The 16989-nt window shown below is 40.9% G+C and overlaps 3 protein-coding genes across 12 annotated transcripts; all 3 read right to left on the bottom strand.

Annotated features, from left to right (window-relative positions):
* Window positions 1–1310: 1310 nt before the first annotated feature.
* On the bottom strand, window positions 1311–2990 carry LOC140777694 (stem-specific protein TSJT1-like). The gene is made up of 4 exons (XM_073121982.1): window positions 2726–2990; window positions 2071–2311; window positions 1814–1934; window positions 1311–1724 (listed from the first exon to the last, which is right to left on the bottom strand). Exons 1-4 carry the CDS (start codon window positions 2920–2922, stop codon window positions 1537–1539), a joined length of 747 nt encoding a protein of 248 aa, XP_072978083.1. The 5' UTR covers window positions 2923–2990; the 3' UTR covers window positions 1311–1536.
* An 881-nt stretch (window positions 2991–3871) lies between these two features.
* Window positions 3872–8339, bottom strand: LOC140777693 (heat stress transcription factor A-2c-like). Of its 6 annotated transcripts, none has more exons than XR_012107062.1 (5): window positions 8066–8339; window positions 7919–7988; window positions 7506–7816; window positions 4272–5429; window positions 3872–4196 (listed from the first exon to the last, which is right to left on the bottom strand). XR_012107062.1 is itself a non-coding variant. In XM_073121981.1 (4 exons), the coding sequence occupies exons 3-4, from the start codon at window positions 7803–7805 to the stop codon at window positions 4656–4658; spliced, it is 1074 nt and encodes a 357-aa protein (XP_072978082.1). In that variant the 5' UTR covers window positions 7806–7816; window positions 7919–7988; window positions 8091–8339; the 3' UTR covers window positions 3872–4655. The 6 variants fall into 6 exon arrangements, 1 of the variants encoding a protein (XP_072978082.1); XR_012107061.1 differs by having other exon boundaries at window positions 8091–8339; XR_012107065.1 differs by having other exon boundaries at window positions 4287–5429; window positions 8091–8339.
* A 516-nt stretch (window positions 8340–8855) lies between these two features.
* Window positions 8856–12987, bottom strand: LOC140776979 (protein TIFY 4B-like). 5 transcript variants are annotated; one of them, XM_073120873.1, is made up of 9 exons: window positions 12632–12987; window positions 12443–12555; window positions 12202–12362; window positions 12000–12084; window positions 11800–11926; window positions 11645–11713; window positions 10566–10626; window positions 10265–10485; window positions 8856–9421 (listed from the first exon to the last, which is right to left on the bottom strand). In XM_073120873.1, exons 1-9 carry the CDS (start codon window positions 12759–12761, stop codon window positions 9402–9404), a joined length of 987 nt encoding a protein of 328 aa, XP_072976974.1. In that variant the 5' UTR covers window positions 12762–12987; the 3' UTR covers window positions 8856–9401. The 5 variants fall into 5 exon arrangements, with proteins under 5 accessions (XP_072976974.1, XP_072976977.1, XP_072976976.1 ...); XM_073120876.1 differs by having other exon boundaries at window positions 8856–9418; XM_073120875.1 differs by having other exon boundaries at window positions 11645–11710.
* Between the last annotated feature and the right edge of the window lie 4002 nt (window positions 12988–16989).

The raw sequence follows: 16989 nt of genomic DNA, 5'->3' as shown, positions 1-16989 counted from the left end.
AGGAGATCATCAGCAGAAGAAAATGAGTAAAATATCATAATTGTACAGATGGCGTGCCCAATCTTCACTATTAACTTTCTCCGGGGAAGAAGAACTGATAAAGTACTAAACTGCCACAGAATTGAGAGCTATTGAATTTTAGAGAGGTACATATATACTATCTAATTTTGCTAGCCTATGGAGCATTTTTGCTGCCAGGAAACACAAGAAAGTTTCACAGATACGCTTAAGCAGTAGGATGGCCTGCCAAATTTCCCCTAGTACATTGACAGAGAAGGTCTACCAATAAATAACCTCAACATATTAGCAGCAGCAGCAGCAGCATTAGTGGATGTTTATCATTTATTGTCATGCCCTTAGCTTGTCTCAATATGGCAATTCTTCTAGTTCTCGTGTTACTCCTTGCTTAATCTATTAATCAAGAAATTACCAAGGGACAACGTTCTTGGTTTGGCCTAACCTTAACTGCAGGCCATTAGTTGCACAGGAATGGTTTCAATATCAGCTTCAATTTGCACTGAGATTCCAAGCGTCAACCCAACACAAGCCTCTAAATAAAATATCTATCCCGAGTACATAACGCCTAGATAACAATTGCCGATCATCCCAAAACCACATGGAGTTAACTTGATAGAGTTGAAGGTGATACCAGGATTACTCCACTCAATTGCCCTGAAGAGGAGTTTAATCTCATTCCAGAGGGCCTACTTTTAGCCAGTAACTCATGCTACACGAAATTTTTATGTACCGAGATCATTCAATTTACAACAAATTTTTACGAGACAATGGCTTGTTTCCTTGAAGCTCAAGTGATCGTAACACATAATCATGAAAAAAAATTCAAGAAAACAGGGAGGAAAAGGAATACCTAGGCAGATGGGAGGCCTCCATGCCCCGTTGGGAGCCTCGAAGTCGAGCGAAGAGGACAATATTCAGAGCTCTTAGGACTAAAAGCACGTCCTAGTAACAAGAATTGTTCCAAAGGACGGATTTTGGAATTTAGGATTAGGGTTTCGAGGAAGAAAGGGAGGCCCTGGGAAAGGTCTGAAGGAGAAATAAGCGAAACGTGGAGGGGGCCATTCAAGAAATTCCCTTTCAAGGAGGAAGGAAAGGAGCAAGGTAAGGACCAAGGAGTAAGGAGGGAGGAGATAGAGCTTACAAATATCCAATCTTTTTACCGTCATGGGCCCGAAAGCTGAAGCCTTTTGCCCAACATGGGCTTTGGTCCATACTAACACTATAACTCAGGTTTTCCAAACTTCCTTACCACCCGAGGATCTAAAGGAAAATAAATATAAATCTCAAGAATATAACAAGGAAATTTGGCTTTGACTGCTAAACCAAAGAAAATAAAATCCCATGCGGAATTGAGATTACATAATTCATTACGCAAATATGCAGAGAGGATTCATACAACAAAAGCATAGCAGTTCATAAAATAAAATGGCTGCCTCTCTAGTTGATCACAACCAACACAAAAAAAAGATAAAATGATTGATACTGTTGCAAAGCAACAGATGGGCCTTGCTTACAAATTTAGTATTGAGAAGACCAGTTTGCAGCACTGTCAACCCTAGGTATTCCTGAATCCTTCTTCGCTTGGACATCAACCTTGTACGTAGAACCACACACCTGGCCTTGGCTGTCAACCCTGGGCATTGGCTTCAGCTCATTCATAGGATGCTCAAAGCTTTGTAGTCCCCCAGAAGTAGTAAAGAAGCAACCTGATCACAGAATAAGAGTGATGAAGAAGTTACACAACAACTAACTACAGACACAAGTGTCTATCCACTTCATTTTTTTCGCATATTACCTTTTGGAAACGGCGCAAATGATTTCCCGCAGCCCTTTTTGATGATCTCAACATCATCAGAGAGTACCAGACGATCTTCTGAATTAACTCCCCAGAAGAAGGGAACATTTCCGTCAGCATCCTGAGTTACAACAGAGTTCCTCCATAATTCATTATAAGAACACCAAAACTTCAGTAACAAATTTTCTAAAATCCCCAACAACTATAATCTCTTCAAATCCTAGAAACAAAAGATATAACTGATTTGGAGTACTCACAGCAGCAATAAATGTAGATCCTGAAGAGTTGTCAAAGAGGATAAATGCAAATTTCCCATTAAGATCTCTCACAACCTGACTCGCAGGAAAAGGGCCTCTGTCTCTTAAGGTTCTGTAAGCTTCTATCACGATAATTACTTCATTGGCACTCTTGCCCAAGCCATACTGCTGCTTCAAAAGAGTAATATTCTCAATATGCCCTTGGAACATGCAAAATATATCATCCACAACCCCAAATGATCTGCTAGTAAACGTACCAGGAAAACAGAAATGTAGAAAAGAATTAGTCCCGTCAAATTCGATGCAATATATCATAGTAAACTAGTAATATATATGTTATTCTATACGTATTGCAGTACAGATCTAGGTGAGCAAAATCGATTACATTTTCCCTTTTCACAAAGAAGCTTAACAATGATCATGTCAAACCAAAAGGAGAGAACTTGTGAGATCCATTGACCTCGTCCTCGTGCGAACAGAACTCAAACATAAAATAGCCGTATCCGAAAGCGGGACCACTATAAATCCGAAACAGATCCTTATCAGAAGGTTAAAAAAAAAAGTAATTTATATAGTTCAATCAATATAGCATAATACTCCACCTTTTATAATAATAATCATAATCATCATCATCACAAAGATGGACAATATGTACCTTGGAAGGAGAGGGTTTTGCTTCGCGGCGGAGTAGGCGATGGCCCCGGAGGCACCAAGGCCTAGGGTCACCGCCCCTTCGTGTGCCGAAGCGAAGTGCTCCATTAATGGGCCTAGCCCAACTCCACCCTCCGCCGCCGCGGGGCTTCGCAGCCCCTCCGGGCTCTTTGCCACCGACCGATCGAAAACCGCCAACATTTCTCTGCCGCCGGTCCAACCCCGAATTTTTATTACAAAGCGATCACAGAAGAGAGAAGACGACGAAACGAAAGGAAAGGGTCGGTGGTCAATTTATAGACCTCGTATTCCTAAGATGCCCTCGGGAACACAATCATATTTACTTTCCGCAGAGGAGAAGACTGAGGAGGAACCGGAAAAATTAGCCCACCTCTGCGAGCGGAACAAGTGTTCATCGGGTAATGGCCACGTGATGTCACGTGATACATAGCCAGCCGGGGGGTAGTTTGGTAAACTCGAGAGGGCTAAAAAGTCCATCCTTATCCGAGTTCCGATCCTCGTCATCGCTGCACGATTGTGACGTGGAATGTAAGCGAGATGAATTAATTTTCTAAATAATCAATCAAATTAATATATTAAGATCATGCCCATGGTCAGAATACGAATATACCTTACGTTTGATTTCTTAACATATTTATTCGCATTATTACTATTAGTCTATTACTTCACAAATTAATTTTCTTTATTGATATAGATAACATTATTAGATTTATAAATATAAAAAGGTTATATGTTTGTAGGACTTGTCATTGTTCGTGTATTCCACTCACTTCCTTGGAGATAAAAACAAATCGCTTGTCCCATCCAAACAAATATCTCGAGGGTTTATAAAATTAAGCTGCGAAGACGCTTCCAAAATGGGCTTTGATGGTCGGCAAACTTCTGGTCAACGAAACCGGTGTCGGCGTCTAGACATAAGACTAGCAGATAGATTTGGTGATCTAGAATTTAAAATAGAATTCCATCAGGATCTCTCTTCAAACTTCCAGAAACCAAATGCAGCTGACTGTTAAACACCTTGGACATACTCATTGAACGAATGAAAATGATTTCATCTTATCTTTTGTCGGTTTTGTTGACAGGGATCCTGTTGATTTGATTTCATTACAGATAAGAGAACACAAATCACTGAAAATGAGAAAACTAGTTTCTGCCACAAAAACTGACCATTCTGTATCTTTATATAAGAATGTGAAGAAACAAAATAATGACAGAAGCTTGATCTATCCATTTGAAAGGATCAGTTTGAAATCAGAAAAAGAAGAGGACAGGAGGAATATTAGATTGGAAATAAATGGGATCTAAATATCCAGTACATAAATCTTGGCTCTCCATAGAAGTCTGTGACCTGCAGCATGTCACTAATTTGTCTTGTTTCCAAATGTCTAACTCATCTAGATCAAAGGCTGGTGTACCAAGTGGAAGCTTCTCTGCGGAACTAAACTCCCAAGAACCTACACCCAAAGAAGAATTAACTCAAGTAGGTAGATAACTAGATCATGCTAAAACAGTTAAAAGGTAGACAGTACCCCGGAAGTAGCAACCTCGAAGATTTCTATCTTGCAACCTCACCTGGACACCTGCGTTCTTATGCCTGCAGTCGCTTATCTGCTCAGAGAACAATTGAAAAACTTTAAGAAACTAGAATGATGATTAGACAAAACTCATAATAACAAGGAGATGCGACTATCAGAAGAGCAATATTAATCTCTTAATCTTCTCTCAAAAAATATTAATCTCTTAATCTGCTGTCCTCTATCTCATTGGTTCTTGCATTCCTGCAGATAGAAAAATTAGCAATGTTACTATCAAATTTGTTCATCACCAGGGTAGGCCACCACTGAATGCTCAATATTATGGGATTCCCCTGGGTCATAGTAGATGAATTCCAAGGGAAGATGCACAATGAGCTTCTACTTTGGGCTACTAGAGTTCAAGATGCCCAATTCCCGAACTAGGACATTAACATCATTCTCGTCATCTTCTCCCTCCAACTCAGACCAGACGTTCTCTTCTTTAATTCCTTCAGTCAGCAATTCCTCCCAGAAATTGTCATCTAGATGTCCACCTTCTTGATCATAATCATCTTTGTCTTCATCCTCCTCACTCTTACTGAGTCCCCCAATTTCGAGAGCTAGATTTTCCAGCTCAGGGACTTCAGGATCATAAATCTCTTCCAATTCACCAGGTTCAAATAGAAATTGAGGAATAAGTTCCTGACTCTGGTTACTTTCTTCCTCGCCATAGTAGGGCACTCCATCTATAGGCCGTCTTCTTTTCTTTGAAGTAGCTTCTTCAAGCTCCTTCCTCTTGTCCTGTTGCTGAACCAACTGCTGCAAGAACTCAGGGCTCTGCATTGCCCTTGCTAGGAAACCCATCATCTGTTGCTGTTTCTGTTCGGTGCCTTGTATCTTCTCTTCCATGGCTTGGATATTAGCTCTTGTCTTCTGCTGCTCCTGCCTTAGCATTACAACCTCTGCTATTAAGATGTTCTTATCCCGCTTTAGCCTATCAATTTCTCCATCCAATCCAAAATGTCCATCCTCAAGGCATGGGCCAAGAGATTGTTGCCGAGGGGGATAAGAGGGTGGTCTCCTCCTCTTGATTGTCTTGAGCAGATGTCTCTGGCCCCTTAGAAATCCTTCATTTGCAAATTCCCACACATCTGGATCCACCTTTCTAAACCCCTAAACACCACCACAATAATCGTAAGCTGGTGTTGAAATCATCCTGGTGTAAAGTGTGGGAAAGGAAATAGGAAATTGTTAACATGCCAAGAAGAACGAAAAGTGATATCATCTCAGAGCAAAATAAAAACATTAACATGTCTAGGTATTAAGCTTGTTGATATTTTGCAACAGAAAAATCACTGAAGGTTAGATATTAATGCAATAAATCATCAGCCAGGACAAACTCTGATTGAAGAATGGGTAAAAAAAAAAAAATCCAATCACTTCTCTTTCCAGGTGTGACCTTTCCTCCTCCTTCAATAAGTCATTTCACTTGAGTATGTAAATTTAGCTCAAAGAGGCAGATCTCTCAATAGAGTATTCATGCAATTCAAAAAATTAAAATTGCTGAAAAGGGACACTAAATTAGATAATTAACAAAATAATGAATCATAGTATACGACACTGCTTGATGTTGTTCACTTGGATCTTCTAGAACAGAATGCTTAGGTGTTTCCGCATGTTCCAATATGCTCTTCCATATAGCTACAATGAGAGATTCAAAAGAGCATATTAAAATCAATACAAAAGCATAGCAACACTTATCAGTAAGATTTTGAGCCTATTGACTTTCTCTATTAAAAGCTTGGCAGTCCTTTCAGAGAATTATAAAAAGAACTGAACATGTATCTTTTGCATTGCCTAAAAATTGAAAGAAAAGCAAGAAAAATAACAATAACGGGTTAATACCCAGCATTCTGCCTTGCACTAGCAATCCAGAAAGCTTTCAGATTAGATGCAGCATATGTGAAGACCTCCCAGGAAATAGCATTTGGAAGTGGAACTTTCAAACACAGCAAACTTAAAAGTTTAAGCAAGTACTGGTCCAACATATACTGAAAGAAATCATGGAAAGCTCTGACTGGAAAAGAGTAGATCTCTAAATACTTCATATTCATAGACAAAGAAAAAAATTTGTGTTTTTCTTTAGATATCACTTTGAACGTTGAGTATTTGCAGCTAGACAAATCATCCAAGCTACTCCATGATTGCATGGATCACTAATCAGCAACACCATAAATCAGCAATACTAGACGTATTTAAAGCTACTGTTGTGTCCCAAACTGAAAGATGGTGTAATTTGGACCTCAAAGACACTCTTTCAATCATATACCGTCAGATATATTGTAATTACAATGTGCTTTTTAGACAGCCCTGTTGACATGAAGGGGATATTTCCTGAAGAGTATATTCTTTCCAACTAAGTTGCAAGTGGAAGCTCTCAATTTTTCTGAAGCCAAGAAAAAAGTTGCATTCAGGAATCATCTAAGAGTCTGACTTTTAAATTTTGATCTTTTTCCCTTTTCCCCTTGTTGTGCCTTATCACCTCCATTTTATTGAACTCATGAAATGAGTACAAATTACTAAAATTTCAAAATTTCCAACAATCTCTTACTCATCAAGATCACCTATTCAAATGACTAAATGAGAAGAAACTACAAAATTTATCTTTTGATTACAAAAGCTTATGATTCTCTACATATTTTTTTTTTAATATAATAAGACTCCAAAAGCTTAACATCAAACAGTTTACCTCATTCCTGCATGCTCCATGAAATGCACATCGTATTCAATCCTAAAATGTGTTAGCGTGTTAATCTAAGATTGGTCCACCAAAACCTCTAGCACATAAGAGTAGGAGACTTTAGTTTGATCATATATATGCTAAATCAATTTAGCATAAAATAAGTTCATTTTGATTTGTAATATCTGCCTCAAACTACAAGCCAAGAAATGGAACTGGAGCACCAACAATAAGGAACGTACCTTACTTAAATTGTTAATAACAGAATTTTTGGTTGCCCATTTTGTGTCCTCAAAAGATAGCCATGAGATTAAGAAAGAAAGCAGAAGTGACAGAAGCTAAGTGAAGCAAACATTTTCCAGTTAAAGAACAATTGAAATCCGTATAGTTCATGAAAGAACTATAACGCAAACAAATTTACATGCTATTACTTCCACCATTCCATTATATAATGCGAATGATAAAACGTATAAGAGAAAGCTCTTTGAGGTGTTTCTTCAAACACTTACATATGTGTTGAGCTGCCGCACAAAGCTGGAGAAATTGTTGTGCTTGAAGTATTTCGGAAGCAGAGTCATGGCAAAGGCATGAGGATCCCACACGACAAAACTGTTGTTCAACCGGCTCCACGACACCACCTTATCGGTGGCCGGGTCATCGACCATATCAAAGGTCTTGGTAAGGAAAGGAGGAGGGGCCACATCATGAAGCCCCTCCATTGGCCGTGGAGGGTTCGCAGGAAGCTCCTCGGTAGGAGAAGAGCTCTCTCCGGGGAACTCCTCTTTCACTCTATTAGGTAATGGGTCCATAGCACAAATCCCTGCAAGTTGAGATTTTGATGCAAGCAACGCAAACTTATCAGTAAAAGAACAACTGGATTTCGGTGAAAATCTAGAATAATTGGAATTAGGTGGGAACTTACACAACGGCAGATCGAGAAGAGGCAACTGCAAGTGGAGATTATCTCAGGAAGGCGAAGACCAGATAAATCACTGCAAGATGAGATGTTGATGCAAGAGATACTACCTAATTAATAGAAAGTAACTGGTTTTGGATGGAAATGACGAACAATTGAGAGAAATATCGGAATTTACACGATGGTCGACTCGGGAAGAAGCAACTATAACCAGTAAAGAGTGATCAAACCTGCGATATTTCTTACGATTAGTTGGAAGCGTGGACCAGGTGAGATGGAGGAAGCTAAATACCGGTGATTTGGCTCCTCCGGATCACATGGAAGGTTCTAGACTTTAGAGATATCCGTGTGGGGTCGTCTGATCGTGATCGTGGTCGGAAAGTTCTGGAGTCAGAAATGCTATTGGCCGGAGTGAGAGGAGATGATCTTTGGGAGCTAAAGGTAAGAGGATCGCGTCGAAAGCGAGTTATAAGAATGGTGTACTAAACATCTTTTCATTGGACGTAAAAATAAACTTCTTACATTCCAAGCTGCAGATGATCGGCTTCCAAACAGAAGAATGGATTCCATTGGACACGTGTAGGTCTTGAGACTAAAAGATCAAATGATGGTTAAAAATTAGAAAAACTAGAGGCCAAAAGAAATCTGCACTAAGGATTTCTCCGTAGCCGATGGATTTGCCCTTATTTTGCGGGATAAAAAATTAAAAGATTTTTCGGCAAAGGAATATGCTTTCTTGAAGATATTTGTGGGTTACCATTTTTTTTTTAATTTTTTAAATTTAGACCGAAGGGTCTTAATTCATTTGATGTCAGATTGTTGAATTCCCACATTAGCCTGCGATCAACTCCTTCCAGTAACTTCTAGTTTCAGCTTCCTTGACAAATCTTACACAGTAATTTGTATCACTAAGAGTGATAATTGAAAGTTACCAAATGAACTAGAAATAAAGCCTCCATTAATGTCGTGATCAGCAAACTAATATCAAGATTTCCGCACCAATATGAGCAATAAACCGCTTGAGAAACGAACTCTAATGTACAGCGGGAGGCCACAAAGAGCATTCATTTACTCTACTGCACTACGTTTCAGGAACTGCATACAAGTGGTAAGAGAGGAAACATCCCACAATATCTTTTAAGAAATTCATACGACCAGAAAAGCCAAAACTTTTGCTCGCTTATCTTTGATGACTAAAAATGAACACCTTCTTCCAGTGGCCGGTGCTTTCCTTAATGCACCTCTTGCTTCAAAAACTAATTAACCTAATAGACAACATTGTAACTTGTAACACCCTGATTCACGCAGGAGGCTTCAGGAACATAAAGCAGAGTAGATGTGAGTGTGCATAAATATGAGGGTGCCTTGATTCCTCCCAAAATGAGGTGAAACCCGCACTTCTTCAGCTCCATGAGTAAAGTGAGATGGCTTTCTGTATCCTTGTGTATTAACAAGCTAAGTAGCATCTCCTGATCAATGTGAAAGAGGCTTACTCATTGGCTTCACCTGCTTGAAAAACATAAAAGGAGAGATCATATCTTCAATGTTCCAATTTGTATATGTACATAAAAGTGCTTGAAATAAATGAACAGAACGCAGCAAGAACGAAGCTGATGACAGATGGGCAGATGGCTCACGCAATCATTAGAAGTATAAAGGCATAGTACATAATAAGTGAAGATGACTTAAAAATATACATTATACCAAGAACCGAGTAAATGAAAATGTAGATTTTCCCATCCAGATATGAGAAATGTTGTCACACATGATGGAGTGGATATTTCAGCTAAGATCTACATGAGATCAGCGTTCATGATCGCACATTTGTGTTCTTTTCTCGACCATCCAGGAATCAGCATCACGATTTAATTCTCGAATTTTGCTACAATGTGTTGTAAAATGATAAAGGCTGTCTGTGTCTCTAGCCAGATAGGCTTCGGCAACATGAAGCAAGACAAGCTTACGAGTTTCACCCAAGATGACCTAAGGCAGTACTCCACCCAAGCATAACAAAGCTACTCCTTTGTCAAGTGATATTAATGGGGATAAAACTGGCCTTTGTTATGCTGGCACATGGACATTCCAAAAGTATATGTCCTGTGTTTTCTCAGTTGGCATGTGAGAGATTTCTTTATTTCCAAAGACTTGATTGCTTGGCCTACAGCCTACGAGGGGACACGTAAAATCCCACTAAGACGAGAGACGTACGAGAGATAAACACAGAGCAATAGCACATTCCTCTTGTCCAGTGCATTCCTTACTTCATGCTTATTTGTGACAATGATATTTGAATACTTCTAGCTCCCAAGTAAACTACATATCAGATAATCTTGTGAGGAGAATATTGATTACCATCGTCATTAAGATCAACTGATAAACAAAATTGATTTGTCTGATTTTTAGCCGAGCTGCATCTAGTAGGTGTACTCGGGGGTTTAGGCTGGCTTGGCGAGTTTGTGTCGCTCATATTTGATCGTTGATTTGGTATCGGCGGGCACCGGAACTTCTGGCTCAAGTGCATTGTGTCCATGCTTAATGCTGACCCTCCAACAACTCTTTTGCCCTTAAAACTTCTTAGTTAAATAACTCGAGTTAGTTAAGTAACCAAGCTAGAATTGATGTTTTATCTTAATTCAGAAAAGGAAACTCATACCGGTCTTTCTTTTTCTCTAGGTAACGTTTCAAAGATGCTTTTCGACTTGTTGGACCCTCAGCTGCATGTAAAAAGCAACATTAAGTTTGGATTCGGAATAGAAAGTAAAAACAAGCATATCAACTCATCATTAGGAAAATTCGCAAGCGGTAAGATTTCTAAATATCATTTTCCATCATTTCTTTGGCTATAAGCATATATCGTTCCAACAATCCATATATAAAAGCCTATCTAATGAGCCCATGGTTTAGACTAATGATACACAGTTGTGCTTTCATAAAGACGCAACGTTCTAATTTTCAATTAGCAGCAGCAGCGAAAAGCCAATTTAAAGTTAAAAAATTGATGACCTTAACAACATGGCTACCAAGAGCGCACAGCATAGAACAAGTTATAACTTTCAGACTTGTTAATGTGATTTTCCCATCCTTTATTACAAGGTCATAGAGAACACAGTTTTTCATGCAATCCAGTACCTATGCTATCCATGGATCAGTAGAATACTGGTAAAAGCCATACTTATTATCAAGTATCAAAAGTTAATTTACTAGTTGAGCTAGCTAGCAAAAAAACAAGACTACTGGAACCAGATAAACTAAATCTATCACGGTTACAGACACCCGGCAAAATAAAATATAGTTACACGTCCTCACGAGGACGGAGGTCAGACTTCAAATAAGAGAATACGAGAGCACCAACTATTATTAAAGTGAACCAGATACCAACTACAGGCCGGGCAGCTAGCGGGCCTACTAATATGGGAAATGGTAAAAGGCCTCACGAAAGAGCCCCCCCTCCCCCCTCCAATTGGTAAAGCTGGGTAAAATCTATAAATAAGTGGCATAAAGGTAGGGAAGCAAATCAGCAATACAAAGGACAATAACGTGGTGGTCCACGGATCTCAATGGATCTCACCAATCTTAAGGATAATCAACTCAATCACTGTAACTGCCCGTTCTGAAAATTCTAAAGTCCGTACGACCATAATTATATAATCCAAAACTCGGACGTGATTTAGATTAACAGGAACATCGTGTGGGAGATGAGCATAGCATTTTTAACCCGGTAGGTAACCTTACCGGGCTCGGATTCCCGCGGAGATCTCGACCAGTCCAAGCTTTCCCGCAAATGGTGGGCCAGCTTGCCTGCTAAGAATCAGAACCGTCCCATCAAGATCAAAAGGCTAAGAACCGATGATACATCTTGCGAGGAAACTGGAAAGGGGTACACGTACCGCAGCCCGACCCGGTATATGCCGTAGGCGCAGGGAACCGGGGAGGAGGCGCCCTGCTCGGGTAAATTGGACCCGGCACGAACTCGTACGACTCCCGGCTCGCCGCGAGTTGCATGATCGCACGTACCTGCGAATGAACCCAGCCTGAGTCAGCTAAGACTCGCAGTCGATTGGAAGCCACGTGTCCACCAGTCGATTACCTTATCCGGCGCGACGCCGTCGTAGACATTGATCTTCCCGTCATAGAAAATCGTCATCTGGTCGGCGAGGATCTCGCCAACTGCCCTGTAACGGCCCAATCCCATTATCGACATACATCACGAGCACGAAAAAAACGGATAAAGCAAGGCCGTTCGTACGATGAATCGTCACGGCCTAATTATATGAAAGGAGGAACCTAACCTGGGGGAAGAGCAAAGATTCTCCGGCGGATTGCAGTTCGTATCGGTGATCAAGCCCCGACGCGAAGCATCAGCGGCGAATAGAGGCGGAATCATACCTCGTCGCCGGTACGGAATCGGCGCGGCCCCAACCGCCTCGTTGGGTGGGGAAGAAAGAGAGACCTGAACAAAACTTGGTGATAGGTTAGTCTGAAGAAAAAGGATCTGAGAGGGAGTGGTAAGCTCACTCGCGGTACGGTTACCGGTGGTTGATGCTTCTGGCGAGCGCCGGTTTCGGGGCGGCCTTCGAAGAGGGCTTTGAGGGAGATGACCTGCTGGATCGCCTGCGACTTGTTCCAGGACGGCCGCCTCATTCCTGCAGGAACGGGCGCGTGACGGTCAGCCTCCGTGGAGAGATAAGAAGAGAGGAAGCAGAAGGCGGGTGAGAGGACCTTTCTCCTTTAGGAATCGGCGGCAATCCTCTCGCGTGAGCTGGGCGATGTCCTCCTCAGTGAGGTCGCGGAGTGGCTTGTTGAGCACCGATTTCGCCGCCACCAACGCCGCCGTGTCTCCTCCGCTCATGTGGCCGGACTCCAATGGATCCGTGGAAGAGGTAGGAGATCGCTTCCCCTTTTCGCTCCTCTAGCTCTCGATCGTCGCTCTACGTATTTATTAACTCCATTCCCGGATTCAGTTGCTAATTCTTGGGGGTGAATTTGATAGATTTTAAAATGGGGAAGGGGAGAGAGAGAGAGAGAGAGGAGAGGTTTATTTAAGGGAGAAACGAAAGGACGGGGTTCGGCCGCGGCGTCTCTTCGGAGTTGGTTGGCAAGTTTATGTATTTTTTTTTTTTTTTTTTTTTGTTATTAAAAGCACTGCAGCAACCCCATGATGCCACGTCAGCTCACGGCTGCACTGAAAATTTCGACTATTACGCCCTTCCTCGTTTTGGAAAAACAGAGGTGCCACTGCAATAGACTAGTAGTGGACGGAGATGCCGTTTGTCGCTGTCTGATTGGTACTGCACTCGCTTTCACGCAGTGGTCCGGCAGACTGGTCCCAAATTATTTGGAGCGGATCAATTATATGTCCGATTGCAGGAGTTTTAGTGCATACGATCTGTGGAGATTAGTTGCGTAGAGTTAATTTGTAATTAACGTTAGAACACGAATATATGATTATTTAGCTAAGAAGGATAGGTTTCAGACCTCAAATCCTCCTTAAAACACAGGATTAAGGTTAAGATTGATCATTGATGGGGATGGGGTGACCATAGGAGGAAACCAACATCTGGGACCCGCCTCCTCCCTCATCGTAATACCCACCCTATGCAGACACGTGGCACAAATAGAGGTGGGAAGTGCTTTGTGGTGGAGTGTTACGCGCGGCATCCATCATTTGCCGCATTACGTATTTAAACAGCCCGGGCCCAGCCCACGTGGGAATCGTCCAAGTCACGTTTCCGCCAACCTACCACGTGTCGATATCCTCGGAGTTATACAGGATAATGAGATTTAACGACATCTAGTTCGTTTCCCAAATGAATGACTAATTTGTACCATTTTGATATCTTGTACCGTAATTGCACTTCACATTTTAAGATTCGGGCAGTGCGCCCATCCTTACTGATGGCCTTCGAGCATGTCTCGTCAAAGTTGGGCCTAACTGGGCCGGCCTTCATTACTCAATCTCACCTATTCCGTGTGGTTTCAACACCCCTAGCTAGCTGATACTAAACTATATATACAAGTTAGACTAAGAGTATAAATATAAGTTAATTTGTGTTTTCTTTCTCATCTTTTTGGTTTTGAACTGGTTAGGTATATTGAGTTGTTTGATAACTGAATATGGATATGAGTACCTATTCCCTAACCAAGTTTAGGGACAAGGTCCGGCCTCATTCTAAAGGCTGGAAGTAGTAGATCATCCCATAGAGTATTTGCAAGTATTCTTGGTCTGTGAGATGAGAAATTATTAAATAAATGTTTGTATTCAAGTTTTTGATAAATATTGTTAATTCATAAAAAAATATTTTCAAACCACCAATATCAGACAATTCATCGTGCTGCTTTCAAAGTCTCTTAAGATTGAGAGTGATATATTTTCAATCCCTACGTCAGTCCAATTTCTCATTTTCTTTAAAATTAAATTAGAACCCAACAATGTCACTGTACTATGTTTTAAAAACAAGTAGGTCTAAAAATCCAAAGAGCTGACTTTTTTTTGAAGCAGAAGAATCGATCCGCATTCGATATTTTAATAGTAGACGTCGAGTACTTGAGAGTTGGAAGGTAGCAAGCTTGAAAGGCTCCTCCTATATCTGCACACACGTACACACACGGGGAAGAATGTCAATAAGCATGCATTAATTATTTAATTCACACCCAGACCCAGACCCAGACCCAGGAGAGTGCAATCCTTGGTAGCCCAGCAAAGCAAAGTTGGCCATATATATATATAGCAGTGATTTTCCATTTCCCTGGGCTGCTGCTGCTGCTTCTGCTTCTGCACCTCACCTCCCTACTTTTATTATGTTTCAGACTGGAGTCCTCTCTTTAATTTTCTCTGTGTGTCAACACCCTTTTAAAGGCAATGGAGAACATAAAGGGAATAGTGCATGGTTTACAATTACAATGCTAGATTGTACGTTAGATATATCGGCATGCAAGCTGGGCTTCGTCAACTAAATATACATTTAATGCATGTTTTTATTTAATTTTTCGGCTTTCTTTCAAGTGCTGTGCTTAATGCTAAAAGACTAAAGCCCTCCCATGTTTCCATTTTATAGCCATCTTTCGTCTTTGCCTTTGCCCATTAAAATCTATATAAAGCTCTCTAGATCCCTTTTTATTAAACGTTGAAGTCGATCGTACGAGACAGGGAGAGGTGTTGTCACGTGAACAAAGAGGTCACACGGGTGATAGCTACTACTCATTATTCATGTGCTACTCCCATTTTGGTCCTTCCTCACATTCCTATTTCCAAAATGCCCCCCAACTTTACTGTCCTACGTAGTAGTTACAACTATCTTAATTAGGAACTAATGAATGTGAGTTGCTCTATAGAAGAATATACTGCTAATTTAAGGGGCGTGGTGTTAAAGTGTGGATTTGTCCTTTTCCTTTGTGGGTCATATTAATTTCCCTGGAAGATTATTTATAACTCTAGGCAGTCCAGCAACGAACATGAATGGTTCGTTATTTGGCTGAGGGATACCCATACATGGATTATTAGTCCATACCGTCTATGCTTTTGTCTAAGTTTAGGGATCGAAATGAATCAATCATTTCGTTATTTATTCTTTTGTTTTAGTTTAGGGGAAATCTAGTTACGGCACTTCTCAACACATTAACCCATTAGCCAGTGTACAGGACCGTGCAATAGGCATTACAGTAACATATTTACAATAAAAAAAAGGAATAGGACTTCTTTTTTGGGGGTAATCTTTATTCCTCAATTCTTCATGCTTTTCCCACTGCAAACGGCTGTTCATCTCCCCTGTTCTGTTGTTTGATAAAAGAACCTGTCTCCCTCTCCCACTCTCTCTGCGCACACAAACACATTGCAGCAGTATTACTAATTTATTACTACTATTTACCATTCTCTGCTCTCCTATCTACTCTGCCTTTTTTTTGGGGGCATATTTTTTTTTTCTCTATTGATCTCCCTGCGCCGCCATGGACGCTGTGCTTCACCGTGTGCACGGCCTCTCCGTCGCCTTAGTCCTCCTCTTCTTCGCCACAGCTCTCGGTAAGTCCATAACAACTCCTCATGCCAGCCATTCCGACTCTTTTAACCTTAGCCTATGAGACGAAACCTCTCCTTTCTTCTTCATTCTTGCCAAGATGAGCTTTTTCTTCAACGATCCCAAGAACCCATCAATACTCGCTCATTAAGGAAAAAAATAATAATCTTTTTGATCCAATTTTTACAACCTTAGAACTCGAATAGCATCCACTAACCGTCAAAGATCGTTTCTTGGTGATGTGTAGGGGGTGGATTGGAGGGCTTCATTCAAGAAGGTGCGAAGCCGAACATGGGGACTCTCGAACAACTCCACGTGACACGGAGGCGGCTCGTCGGCGTGGGTTCTTTTCCTCCGACGTGTCGAGGTCGGTGTGGGAGCTGTTTCCCTTGCGGAGCGGTACACGTGACGATCCAACCGGGGCTAATTTTCCCATTGGAGTACTACCCCGAGGCTTGGCGATGCAAGTGTGGCAGTAAGCTCTTCATGCCTTGATGATGAGGGAGAATGGATTAGCTATTCTCGCGGTACAGTTTACAAAGGAATGGAGAAGAACAGAGGAGAACAGAGGAGAAGGCAATAAGCGCTTCTCAACTGACCTCCATGGATGTGTTCTTTGTAATGTTCGTATATATGTAATATGAGTGGATTTTGATGGGATATATTTTTGCCTTTTCTTTTCTTTTTTCTTTTTTCGTTGTGTTCTTTGAGCTATGATCTTTGGTGATGAGGTCGGAATGAAGATAATGAATTAATGACTGGTGTTACCTATTTTCACATTTCAAGTGGCTTTTCTCTTAAGAAAAGTATATTAGTTGTTATTTCTTTGTAAAGGACCTTTTTTTTTCTTCTCTCTTTGTATAGGACTCACTGATGATGGAGTACTGATTGATATGTAGGCATGGCTTTTTCCCAAGGTCATATCAGCTTTTAGGTTGGGAAACGCTAAATATTAATGGCCACAGAGTCCTTTCTGAAGGTAAATTGCTTCAGAGATCATATCACAATTGTTGCTCTGCTTTACCTTTATAAAAATTTGTCCTCGAACATTATGTACTTTTGCCA

The sequence above is a fragment of the Typha angustifolia genome, chromosome 15 (assembly GCF_048772165.1).
Source record: "Typha angustifolia cultivar Huaian chromosome 15, ASM4877216v1, whole genome shotgun sequence".
NCBI classification, from domain to species: domain Eukaryota; kingdom Viridiplantae; phylum Streptophyta; class Magnoliopsida; order Poales; family Typhaceae; genus Typha; species Typha angustifolia.
Note: the sequence above shows the minus strand (reverse complement) of the source record. Positions and strands in the feature narration are given on the sequence as shown.

Bases quoted from the DNA above. Each gene is read 5' to 3' on its own strand.
- LOC140777694 (XM_073121982.1), bottom strand. From the start codon at position 2,922: ATGTTGGCGGTTTTCGATCGGTCGGTGGCAAAGAGCCCGGAGGGGCTG. The intron at 2,312-2,725 runs GTACATATTGTC...GTTTACTAGCAG, and splicing joins CAAAACCCTCTCCTTCCAAG to ATCATTTGGGGTTGTGGATG. The intron at 1,935-2,070 runs GTGAGTACTCCA...GTTGTAACTCAG, and splicing joins GATCTACATTTATTGCTGCT to GATGCTGACGGAAATGTTCC.
- LOC140777693 (XM_073121981.1), bottom strand. From the start codon at position 7,805: ATGGACCCATTACCTAATAGAGTGAAAGAGGAGTTCCCCGGAGAGAGC. The intron at 5,430-7,505 runs GTAAGTGTTTGA...GGTGGTGTTTAG, and splicing joins TGCGGCAGCTCAACACATAT to GGGTTTAGAAAGGTGGATCC.
- LOC140776979 (XM_073120873.1), bottom strand. From the start codon at position 12,761: ATGAGCGGAGGAGACACGGCGGCGTTGGTGGCGGCGAAATCGGTGCTC. The intron at 12,085-12,201 runs GTTAGGTTCCTC...GGGCCGTTACAG, and splicing joins AATCTTTGCTCTTCCCCCAG to GGCAGTTGGCGAGATCCTCG. The intron at 11,927-11,999 runs GTAATCGACTGG...GTTCATTCGCAG, and splicing joins ACGGCGTCGCGCCGGATAAG to GTACGTGCGATCATGCAACT.